The sequence below is a fragment of the Aplysia californica genome, unplaced genomic scaffold (genome assembly GCF_000002075.1).
Source record: "Aplysia californica isolate F4 #8 unplaced genomic scaffold, AplCal3.0 scaffold00093, whole genome shotgun sequence".
NCBI lineage: Eukaryota > Metazoa > Mollusca > Gastropoda > Aplysiida > Aplysiidae > Aplysia > Aplysia californica.
This window is the reverse complement of record NW_004797363.1, coordinates 268,365-281,212: the sequence shown is the minus strand read 5'-3', so window position 1 is coordinate 281,212 and position 12,848 is coordinate 268,365. Positions and strand designations below refer to the sequence as shown.

The window sequence follows — 12,848 nt, the reverse complement described above, 5'->3', positions numbered from 1 at the left end:
CCCCCCTTTTCGCCTTTTTCTAATATAAATCAATAATGGAATATTTCAATATTGATTTTAAGAAAACATAATGTAGATCTAATACTAAAATAAACAGAAGTCACAAATTAAAAAAACAACTTTAAAGATGACTGAAAAATAAAACAACAAACGAGATATGAGGCAAATAATTCGTTCTGGTAATACAACGCAATACGCTTTAATTTTTTTTCCCCCACAAATTTTACATCTCATTTCCCCCATTTTATTGTAAACCTGTTGTGTATCACACCAGGGGAAAACATTGTGGAACACAAATCAGTATCTCAGAATTACTAGATCTAAGTTCTATCTGGCATTTCAGGCCACTTTGAGTTACTAAGACCGTGAGGTCAGAAAGCAAATGCTCTGTCTGCTCTATCAAAATCGTAATAATATTCGGAGCTGTTTTCAAGATATTCAAAGAATTGAATTTGGAAAAGCTTAACATAATTATTGTGAAACTTAACAAAGTTTGACGTCAAAGTTCTCAAAACTAGGCATGTGAGCAGATAGACCGTTGTAATTCTGAGGTAGCGAATTGTCGGTGACATCATTCTTTGCTAAAGATTGAGGTCACGTCACAGTCCTGTAATTCCAGTGGGACATGTGCTTTTGGTAACCTGAGATAGGTGCAGTATCGCAGTTCCTCAAACACCATGTCTGTCCTCTCGCGCTCGTACTCTTCCTTCAAACATTGAAGCAGGTGGCTAACAGTTCGAAATTTTGACAACCCTTTTTGGTTTCGGGACAACAATTCTAGGGCCAGAATGTGCCACTTCTTGGGTTGGCTTACGTCTGGTGCCCAGCTGTAACTGCGTGCGTCCCTCCTGTTAGCAGAAGCGGAAGGAACTCGGTTGCCATTTTTACTTTCTGTTCGACCACTTCCGGCGGAAGTAATAATTTCCCTGACTGTTTCGCGACTTTTATCTTTACTCTCGGGGACACTTCGACGGCGTGGCGTTCCTTCCAGTGGTCTAAAGACAGCTGAGAGTAGACTTTTACCTTTCCTCGATTCTGAGGGTCTACCCTTGGCTGATGGAATTCGACTGCGTCCAGTCGCACTCCCTATTCGCTCTGAATTCTGACTAGCTGTCACCGAATTCCGTCTAGCGGTGTTGTTTCCAACATTTGAACTACTTGAAGAATTGACCAAAAAGTCGGCCTTTGCTGGTTTTTGCTGGTCTGGCCGAACCCAAAGTGCATGTCGGATATCGGACACACTGTACCGCCTCCGTACAAATTTGTAAACTTCGTCAGTGACGTGGATAGCTCCCTCCTGCCGAGACATCCTTCGTGCTGTTGTGGACCCCCGTATTGTATTTGGATCTGCTAGATAAAGTGAAGGAAGAGGTAGGCTAATTTAAAACTTACTATAGCTATAGTTCGTTCAGAAAAAAGATAGTTCCAATGCTCTACCAGACACAAAGAGTGTTTTCGAAAGGGGAAGAACTCAACCCAATAGAAAAGATACTGTAAGAATAAAGGAGAGAGAGAGAGAGAGAGAGAGAGAGAGAGAGAGAGAGAGAGAGAGAGAGAGAGAGAGAGAGAGAGACAGACAGACAGACAGACAGACAGACAGACAGACAGACAGACAGACAGACAGACAGACAGACAGACAGACAGACAGACAGACAGACAGACAGACAGACAGAGAAGGAGGGAGACAGACAGACAGACAGACAGACAGACAGACAGACAGACAGACAGACAGACAGACAGACAGAGAGAAAGCGAGACAGACAGAGAGAGACACAGAGAGAGAGGGGGGAGGAAGAGATAGACTCAGACACTCTCGCACACACACACACACACACACACACACACACACACACACACACACACACACACACACACTTACATACACACGAAGAGAGAGAGAGAGAGAGAGAGAGAGAGAGAGAGAGGGGGGGGGGTGAGTGGGAGGAAGGTAAGGGGGGGGGGAGAGACATGCACCAAAAGTAACTATCACACATGCACATCTAAGCATAAGGTAAGTTCGTGTGCATAGTGTTCCGTCACTAAAGATTGTAACCCTTGGTGGCAAGCAGTTGGTGTTGTGCTTTTGTGTATGTGTGTGTGTGTCTGTCTGTGTGTGTGTGTGTGTGTGTGTGTGTGTGTGTGTGTGTGTGTGTGTGCGTGTGTGTGTGTGAGCCCGAGTGTGCGTATGTGTGTCCATGGGAGTGGGATTTTGGGGTGAGGGAGGGTAGGGATGGGAGAGTTCGCAGTGAATGTTCGATTATTTTTTCTGTACAAGAGTTTAGTCAGTAAACAGAGACTCTATCTTCGACGATACTGCATCCTTTTTTGTAGCCTACCTGCCGTACCGCCAGGGCTTTGCTCTGCGCTGCCGGGCATGCTCAAACCTGGAGGGAAGCGTCTGACGGCTTTAAGGCGCTGGGAACAGGAAGGTTTGATACAACATGTGAAGTGCTGAACTGGTTTAATGCCTTTTAAACTTTTCATTGCAGTAGGCTGAGTTGTTTTACAACAATACATATTGATACGTAATTTTGTGGGTATTGAACAGAGTTTGGCTTCTGGAATCCTTTAATAGTGCTATATTTTCAACAAATTTAACTTTATTCTCTCTCCCTTGAATATACTCTACTCTACTTGCGTTTTAATAAAAATTTTGATACTATTTTTTTAGCAACACAGAAGTACTGAAGTCTCGAAATATTTTGGAGCTTAATTATCACCATAGAATACACAACAGTTACTGAAAGCCTGGAGTCCATTGGTGGATCGGGTCTGGTAGAGGCGGTTGGTTAGCCAGATTGAGGGCACAAAGCGGCTATCGTGGCACAAGCCGAACCCCGCCCGACTCGTCGCCCCAAAACAAACGCGTTTGTTTTCAAGCGACGAGTGGGGCGATCGTCTCCGACCCGACCCGACCCGACCCGACCCGACCCGACCCGATCCCATCCGCAATGGGCACCCCATAATAAATGTCTGTTCTTTCTTCTCCAAATTCAAGTCAGAGCACCAGCCTGTACAGCTAACCATGCGTCTATGTAAAACACCTGTATGTAAATTTATCAAAAGCGGACGCAATATTATGCTACAGACGATTATGCTTTACGTCAACTGTGGACCCTGATTCCGGGGATTTAGAAACTGTTTGGGACGTTGCATTATCGTTTGACCCCCGACCCCTCTCATATCAGAGAACAGATCTTTGCATTTAGGTGTGTCTGAAAAAAAAATAGGCAGGGCAAAATGTAAGACGCACAAGAGAGCCAATCCTACATGATTTTCATTGTGAAGACGACCAATTATTGCTTTAAAATACAATGCTTTTATTTTCTTCGAGAGATAATACACGTAACCTCTCGGGGCCTTTCGAGATGGCGTGGACCTTTCAATTCATCGTACAAGTTATAGAGTTGTAAATGATTACGAAAATGATCATAATGATAATGATAATGTTAAAGATAATGATAATGATAATGGTAATAATAAAAGTAGTAACAGCAGTAGTAATGATAATCATCATCATCATCATCATCATCATCATCATCATCATCATCATCATCATCATAAATAAATAAATAAAAATAATGATAAACAACAATAGTAATGTTGATAATAATAACAATGGTTATTATATTGGTAATAATAACAATGACAAAAGGTCTCAACAGGAGAGCAAATAGCGCCAACGTCAGAGCTGCATTATTCATTCACATAATTTGTAGACCTACGCACACTGACATTCGTGGAATACTGCCAAGCAAGTTACCTTGTGCAGATTCGTAAACAACCTAACATTAGCAACTTTGCAAGACGCGGGAGCACGCTCTGCTGAATATGTATGCGGTGTACTGCTTTTGTATGGAAGCACGAAAACATTTTGAAATGAGACATATTTTCTTGTCTTACAAGCCCTATTAGTTAATCGCAGTTTAATTCTCGCTGGATGGGTTGCAATAAACTCAAATAAAAAGGCGGTTCTTATATTGTTATTGTAGGCCTATCCCTCGTAAGCATAAATAAGTAACCTTACCCTCACCACACCAACCCCTTTTCAGTTGACCGCAGTAGCAATCAGAGACCGTAAACAAAGGCATGGGGGTCGGGCTGGAATGAACACGTTGTTTCGGTGCGGGAAATCCCACATGCAAATTGCGCAGAGTAACAAGATAATATCACAATATTTCGACACCCACCCCACCCCCGCCCCTGCCCTCTCAAACAGGGCGTAATGTCAGGAATAAATACCTTCTTCTTATTGCACGGGCACGACCTCACCGAGCACATGAAGACAAAGAGTTATAGCGCGTTCAAATAACGTGGCGCGACTTATCCTCAAATATTTTTTTCAGGTGAATCAGAGTCACCCATACTTTGCACAGCCATTTGTATCGATCTGACTTAACTTAATCTTATTAATATTTCCCCCACAACAATTGATGTTAGATTAGAAAGACTCTTCTTCAAAAATGAATCTCCATTGCGTAGAAAATGGGATTGTTCCCAGCACTTCCCGCTTCTAACAATAATAAGGCCTACGTCGCAGTTCAGCAATAACACTTTTTAGAGCAAAACTTGTTACAAGAAATTAATTGTATAGTGAACATAATTTTTTGCAGTAAAATTTCTCAAAACTTGTGTTCAGTAGGCATAATGTCGAAAATTGAAAAAAATACAGACTAGATCTAGCTTTTAACAGTAACATCAATAATTTCCCAGCTGTTAACCTTTTAAAATCTCTTGAAACAGCCCTTTTAGATTTTGTATTAGTATTTATCACGGAATTTTCTAGAATACAGCGAACAGGCGTTTACTAAAATACATGTATTGATCTGTTAAGACAAACTAATACACGTCATCGTGCAAAAGCTGGAGAGTCTATGTTTGATAGTTTAGAAAATATTTGACAATAAGTTGCACCACGAATTTTGACCGCACTATAATTAATGTGTACTTGCAATTACCTTTTCCTTTGAGAGCTTGCTCTTTGAAAGCGTTGTATTATCATTATGCTAACCACAAGCACAGGTTACATAATATGTAGAATCGCACGCAGACAATATGAGTTCGATTCCCGTGTGGGGAGAATTTTTTATCGAGCATCCGCCACCTCACTTCCTCCGCTCCTCCTTTGGGCTCCCGTCTCTTTCTGCAGCCTATCTACTGCTACTTCTTGGCTCCTTCTTACTGCTGTCTTCCAGCTACACCCCCGATCTTATGGTAGGTAAGATCTACACCGCTTGCCTTCTCAGATGAGGGCGAAAAAATCACGGAGGTTCCGAGTGCAAGTTGCGCTCGTAAAAGATCCTTTGGTAGTCCAAAATCGATAAGAGTAGGCTTCGGTTGCCACCCTGGCAAAATTCAAAATTTCCTACAAACTGAAAATGTTTAATGTGTCCCGCACGCTATTATGACCTTATGCAGTTGCGAGCGCTTTAAACCACTAACAACAAAAAAGACTTTAAAAAATCGAGCATCACCTTCTTTCTGCGAGGACGTTTGTTTCCCTCTCAGCCCGTGTTAGCCCTGGCAGGCAGGATCGAATCCCGCCTCCTAAATGATGTAAACGGTGTCGATTGGGGCGCAAAATACCAGCACTAAAAAAAGAAACCCAGAGTATAATAGTAATATCGGGGCCTAGAATATTAATTGCAGTCGCTCACATAACCAACAGTTTTACAACACGAATACATTTTAGTAAATAAAATCTCGGCCTCAAAAGGTTGAACACACTTTGGAATAGATGCTGTGTGCATGGGACAGTCGAGAAGGAATGATATGTGAGGTGAAGGGGTGGGCGAGGTTTTGAAGTTTGTTTGTTTATAAACTTTTGTTACATTGTTTTTTTCCGAAAACAAAACAGCCTGACCCTTTCCTCAGCCCTAAATCGTGTTGATGAGAGCGTAGAAACACCAACATTAAAAAAAACAAAACGAAACAAAATAAAACAAACAAACAAACAAACAAACAAAATCATTCTACCTCCGCCTGTTCCGTGGCCTCAGACTCTGCCGCAGCGAGGTTCTCCACCAGCTGACCGTACTTCTGTTCCTCGGACTGCACTAGTTTCCTCTCACGTTCTTCATCCAATTTCTGCACTTCCGCCCAAAGACGTAGAGCCCCCGTCGTCTGCATTGACAAGCGACGTCGGCCAACAGTTCGGCTGAAAGAGTCTGCTCTTGACAGTTTTGAACCCTCTACTGACACACTATCTGTTGTGGTCTCTTCTGGGCTCGGGGATACTAAATAAAGAGGTGGTATTTTATTGTCACCAGCATTATCAACATTATCGTCATCATTATCTTCCTCTTCACCATCTTTCCCATAATGATTCGAATTGTTATCGGTACTATGACCAGTTCCATTTAAAGAATGTACAAAAGATGATTTATCACCTCCGAACTGTTCTTTGGACTTCACGTTTCCTTCCTCGTCCCCATTCTGTGACGTTGTATTCTTCTGATTTCCAAATATGCTGTGTTTCTCCTGTTCTGTGCCGCTCTCTGAATGGACAATGATGATGGTTTGGGATCTGTTCACTACAGGAATCTCCGGACTCTTGCTGCGAGTTTGAGGTCGACGATTTCTGTCCCCAGTACTCTCTTCTCGCTGCTTCGAACAATAAGGACCTAAGGAACTCGATCTGCGAAACTGGAGAGAGCCTACAGACGAGCGTGTGTTTTTCCTGGAGTTTACATGTTGCACTCGGTGTTGTTCTGTTCCCACATGATGATGAGATGCCCCGTTCTGAGGTCCTGAGACATTCACCCCTCCACCTCGACTTTCGTGTGATCCATGCGGGAAAAGAATAGCGTCCGCATCTTCTGGAGAGTCACTCAAACCAGTCTTTTCTCGGAAGACGTGGTTCTTCTCTGGTCTCGACGTTCGCTCTGCTGTAACATATTTAGTTGAGGAGTCGTGTGACTTCACGTGAGGTGGAATTATATTTATGGAAATGAGGTCTTTCTTACCCTTGGTTTTCTCATTTGTAGGAAGACTCATTTGTGGAGTGTCGTGTTTACTAATAGTTTTGCTTTGTGATCTTCCTCGGTTTATGAAATACGTATGCGTTGATTCGTCTTGTTTGGCCGTCATTGCCTTAATGCTAGAGTCGCTGTCAGAATCGCTTTTGGTCCCACCGTTGGTGTCCCGACAATTTCCATGTTGTCCTTGAGTAAGAGAGTCACTAATTAATAATTTGTCTTTATTAGCGCTCTGCTTAACTTGGTCACCACATGGATCATTGTCGCTGTTGCATGTTTCACTCTCACTTTTAGAAACTAAAACTGAATTCCCTTCCTTCAAAGTAGCAGTTCCACTCTCTTCAACATCTGCACCATCTGTGGTTTGTCCATTAAAATATTTTCCAAAAATCTTTCGGGTAAGTTCGTTGACTGGCTTCTCTCTCTCACCATCCTGGTTTTCCCCACTTTTACCGCCTTTTAACCTTTTTATGATAGAACCGACCGAAGCCACAAAGGGATTTGAGTTTTCAGAGTGATTCTTAATCAAACCGAAGCTTCTTTGGTACAAGCCCATTGCACCACTCTTCGTTTCGTTTTCAGGAAGTTTCTTTTCACCGAAGTCAGTCATATGAGGTTTTTCTTGCTCCTGTAACTTTTGTAGCAAAGTTTTGCGAGTTATTCCAGTTGTTAACGGTCTTGTTTTCAAACCATCGATAAACTCAGACGTACGATTGTCCAAAACACTTTTACTCCTCCGTTCTTCTTTCTTGCCGTCTTCAACTTTTCTTTTCTTTCTCTCCACTAGAACGGACAGGGGTACCGAGCGTTTCACTGCCGTCTGGTGATACTGATGCAGAAACTGTCTCCTCCTGATTTCCATTGTTTTCAGTGACTGACGTCTCTCGTATTCAATAGCATATATTTTGCTCTTGAGTGACAGGTCATCTTTGTTTTGCTGCATGGCTTGTGTCAGGCACCCGCCGTTCTTGATGCTGTGAAGCTCGGCGGCACTCAACATTTTCGTAGTGGTACAAATAGAAAAAAAAGCTTGAGTTCCAAGACTGGATGACAAAACAACACTAGTATTCTTTGTTGATAAAATGCACGTACAGAGAAAACTAGTGCACAGAACTGTTGGTGATACTGAACTTAATTTCCAGGGCTATACGAAAATGGAGAGTAATGGTGGTCTTCGTCAATAAAACAGACTTAGCCTACATTAAACCGTCGCCATGTTGGTTGAGTCGCAACAAAAGTCCAGCACATTTTAGCAGATGCTGCTCTCAGTTCAACCTCCTCATTTTTCTGTCTGTCGGCAAAGACGACCAACGAACTCGCAAACTGTTTTGTATTATCAAAGTACACTCGAGTTGATCACTCTGTTGAGACTCACTGAAATGATTTTTGTTGACAATAATTGTTGTAGCCTGGAGGCCCTTCCTGTATTAGTCCACTTCCTCATGACTGAGCAACACGTAGCCGTCAACTGTCGGGGATAACTAAGGGCGAAAAAATACGGGGGAAGATCAAACCTCCAGTCTGGGAAAGCAGTGCTTAGAGGGGATAAATGAAGTAAGAAACCCCGGCGCATGCCTGTGTGCCTGTACGGCACGGACCCAATTTGAGCTTTTCGCACTGTTCCACGGCGCTGTGTACTGTAAAACTGCTTTAATCTTGGATCAGAAAAATTCTGTTATGCTAACATGTCTGAGAAGACAGCTAACTTATTCGACAGAGGAACGCCGTCTTATTTTCTTCGTCTTTTTTCTTTAATGGTTAGGTATTCTTATTTTGGTCTTTTCTTTCTTTATCTCTGAAGAAGGCAATGGCCGTCTTTACTTGCTTTTTTTAACCGCACTTTGAAAAAGAAAATAGCTAGTAATAAAGACTGCAGGCAAATAGATTTTTCTTTAAACTTTGGGTTGTAGTTGTGATTGTATAGGTAGTTCCAATCAAGTTGTGGTAGCTTTGCCGACCGACGCCGTGCAGTGAATTTTCCTATCGGCTCTTATCGATTCCTTCCACGCACTGTTGGGTTTTTTTTTAAAGGGAGGGGGGTATATTTTGTGTTTGTTTTGGGTTTTTTTAAGTTCCTTAATTTTACCTTATTTCTTTAAAAGTATGTTGTACGAGGGGGAGAGGTGTTCAATAGGTCTTTCCTCTGGGTATGAAAAATCATGGTATAGTAATAAAATGTCGACAACCTTTAGACAATTTCTTTGGAGCACACCATACAAATATTCAGAAAAATCCGACAATAATAAGGCACAGACGGCGTGTTCAACAAAACCACGTACAAAAACGTTTGTTTTTCTTTGCTGAAGCTGTGCCATTGAGCCTGTTGAATAGCACCCAGTTTTTACACTTGCAAGGAAAATCCCCTTCGAGCATTTTTCAGGAGATGGTCCAAGTTTATGGTGATAAATGTCCTCTTTATAATACTGTAACATTACTGGGTAAGAAAATTCAAATCTGGATTCATGTCGGTGATGGATGAAGATCGTGAAAGGCGCCAATCATTTGTGGTAACTGAAGAGAATGTATCCATGGTGAAGAAACTAGTTCTACAAAGCCGACGTATAACTCTTAAACAGCTCTCAAGTGAAACGAGAATCAGTGTAGGGTCAATTGAAACGATTCTAGATGACCATCATAACATGAATAAGGTGTCTGTGAGGTGGGTACCTCGCCTTTTGACGAACGAGCTAAAGAAGCAGAGGGTTGAGTCCTGCGAAACTGTCCTTCGAATTAAATCTAATGATCCAAATTTCTTTAAAAACATTGTGACTATGGATGAAACATGGATTTATCATTTTGATCCAGAGCAAAAAATGTCCTCTTTGCAATGGGAAACCTTTTCTTCTCCCCCCACCAAAGAAGGCAAAGGTAACACAAACAAGTGGAAAGGTCATGCTGTCGTATTTCTGGGATTGTGAAGGTATCATCATGACTGACTCCCTGGGATGTGGAAAAACAGTCATAGGAGACTACTACTCAGGTTTGCTGATAAAACTGCAGTCCGAATTGGTGAGAAATGTTGTGGGAAAACTCCGTAATGGGGTCCTTCTACTGCATGACAACGCCCCTGCGCACAGGGCACAACAAGCAGTCAAGACAGCAGAACAGTGCGGCTTTGAAATCCTACCACACCAAGCTTATTCACCAGACCTACCCCATCAGACTTTTTTATGTTTCTTTATCTTAAAAAATCACTCAAAGAATGTCATTTCCATGTTAACGAGGACATCATTTAAGTTGTTGAAGATTGGTTACGGGGCCCATTCTGAGTCATTTTTCAGTCGCAGTTATTTTGCTATATTACAAATAACCAATGGCCAGAGTTGACTGTTATAAAGGGTTGAGTCACGGTCAGAAAAACGCCAACTTCTAAAACTTCTAATAGTTTTAGGACATCAACTTTGCTGGAGCATGTCGGATCATGCACTATGACAAGAAATCAAAATGATAATAGTTCGTCCGTCAATGTCTGACCATGACCAATACATCTGGGGAGAAGAGCCTTCCTTTTAAACGAAATGGAAGAAATAAGTTAAAGATGACGTTGGGCTTCTGAAATTGCCGATGATACCAATTTTGGCAGTGAAATGTTTGGCGCACTTTAAGCATTTAAAAATCTTCATAATTTCAACTTGAACAAAACTTAACAATACGGTTTTGATTCCACTTGCAGGATAAAACATAAACAAGACTGTTAATCAAAATAAAGGAACTCATTTCCTATATCAAGTCACTTTAATTTAAAGAGATTTACTTCAGTCTTTGAGCACAACATTAAGATAAAAATCTAGATTGTTTACTCCCCAACGATAATATATTGTTCATAAAAATCCCTTCCTCTCTTGAATTTACAGAAGAAAATCTGACGAGACGGCTACGTGGTCGTGGAAGTGAGTGGAAAGAAGGGAGGGGAGTGGCAGATTGGTACAATGGATTAATTACTCATTACTCTATCTGTAATCCTTTTAACTCCTTGAAGTCGGTACGTCAATAACTGACTTGACGCTGTATTCTAATTCTTTGTTGTTTTCCCCATTCACCATAAATATCTGCTTGCCTGTACAAGACCTTTACCTGTGTCCCTATAATATCAAATCTTCATTCTTTTCTGATTCTTTTGGTTGGAATACAAACTTGTAGTGAAAATGGCAATGTACGTATAGATATCTACACATTTTCAACAAAACGTGCTGCCACAAAATGGGGAATTGGCATACGGCTTGAAAGAGTTCATAAAACGTTAGAGTTCATAAAACGTTGTTGCTGCTAAATCTAGGTGTTCACGTAAGATTACTTTTTCTTTGTGGTTCAGTGATTTTGCTTGCCATTGGAAACAACAGTCTCTGAGTAGGGCAGCGGTCGACAGGGCTGTTTGAAAGGGGGGATTATTTCCGCGGGCTTGAATGAGTCCAATTAAAAACTCCGAAGTCCAAGTAGGGATCCCTGGCTGTCTTAATACGAAAAGAAAATGAATCTACTAAAAAGCTCTCACGTCTGTTGGGGTTTTTCTTTTGTTTTTGTCTAAGATCACAAGTATATAAAAATAAATCGTTAAAAACGACCCATCACACCCCCTTTCCATACACATTGTAAGATCACGCAGCGGCAGATGTAACGTACCTCTAAAAACGAGGAAAGAAAAAAGTTTCTTTTGTTGGAGTGGTCGTTTTGTAGTTTATTGGGTTTGTTTTACACTGCATTTTTTAAAGGGGGGGGGGGGGGTGTTTATTCGTTTCTAGAGTTTCTTTTGTATGTGTGTGTGTGTAGTGTGTGTGTGTGTGTGTGTGTGTGTGTGTGTGTGTGTGTGTGTGTGTGTGTGTGTGTGTGTGTGTGTGTGTGTGGCTTGTGGATTGTTTTTTGTTAGTTTTTTGGGGGGTGGAGGGGGGCTAGAGAAAGGTACGTTGGCATGAAACGGACGCTCAAAAAATGCTTTAATAACCATTGATGTGATTTCCCCCCGCACCCAGTAAAAGAAAGAACAAAATAATAGTATCAGATTATATAGTGGCTATCATAGTGCAACGCGGGGGCTTTCGTGGCCTAGAGGTTAAGGTGTTTGCCTCTCATTCGAAGGTCCCGGGTGCGATATCGGGTAGCGACCGATAAATTTTCTTCTCTATAATTGTTTCCTTTCACCTCCTTTCCCGCTCTATAGCAATGTTCTGTCTTCTGCTTTCGTTTCCACTTTCTGCCCCCACCCCCTCATCTCCTTTGCCCCTTCCTCTGGGCTCCTGAAACTTTCTGCAGTCTTTCTACTGCCACTTCTTGGCACATTCTTATTGCTGTCTTTCAGCCACACCCCTGATCTTCTGGTAGGAAAGATCTACACCTAGCCTTCTCGGACAAGGGTGAAAAATCTCGGAGGTCCATTGTGCAAGTCAAGCACGTTAAAGATCACTTATTATTGGTCTAAAATCGATAAGAGTAGGCTTCGGCCGCCGTCCGGGTAAAATTCAAAATTTCCTACCAACTGAAAAATGGTTAATGTGTCCCGCGCGCTCATATGCCCTTATGCAGTTGCGAGCGCCGTTAAAAACACTTACCAAACAAAAAAATAATAATAAATAAAAAATAGTGCAACACAAAGGGACTTATGGGGAGGAATATAAGAGCATTCTTTTGATTTGAAAACTCATATAATGAGTTGCCGATAGCAGCGCACTAATCAGAATTTTGTACATGTACCTGAAGCTGCTGCTGAACCACTCAATCGGACTACAGATGCCCTAGAATGTTCTCAATAAATCTCCCGTGCTTTACTTTAGTTTGAAAAGTGTAAAGAATAAATGCTAATGTCTAGTGAAATTGAAATACATTACATGTTGGTTTTTTTCTTGTGTGTGTTGTTGGGGGGTTTTTTTTGTTGTTTTT

The 12,848-nt window shown here is 41.7% G+C and overlaps 1 protein-coding gene across 1 annotated transcript; it reads right to left on the bottom strand.

The window, feature by feature from the left end:
* Positions 1-170: 170 nt before the first annotated feature.
* Positions 171-8,502, bottom strand: LOC101856958. Its single transcript, XM_013080621.2, has 3 exons — positions 5,977-8,502; positions 2,337-2,415; positions 171-1,350 (listed from the first exon to the last, which is right to left on the bottom strand). Exons 1-3 carry the CDS (start codon positions 7,975-7,977, stop codon positions 572-574), a joined length of 2,859 nt encoding a protein of 952 aa, XP_012936075.1. The 5' UTR covers positions 7,978-8,502; the 3' UTR covers positions 171-571.
* Positions 8,503-12,848: the final 4,346 nt, after the last annotated feature.

Excerpts from the sequence above, each read along its gene's own strand:
- LOC101856958 (XM_013080621.2), bottom strand. The coding sequence starts at position 7,977 with ATGTTGAGTGCCGCCGAGCTTCACAGCATCAAGAACGGCGGGTGCCTG. Across the intron at positions 2,416-5,976 it reads AGGCCACGGAACAGGCGGAG|CGCCTTAAAGCCGTCAGACG; the intron begins GTAGAATGATTT and ends TCCTGTTCCCAG. Across the intron at positions 1,351-2,336 it reads AAGCCCTGGCGGTACGGCAG|CAGATCCAAATACAATACGG; the intron begins GTAGGCTACAAA and ends CACTTTATCTAG.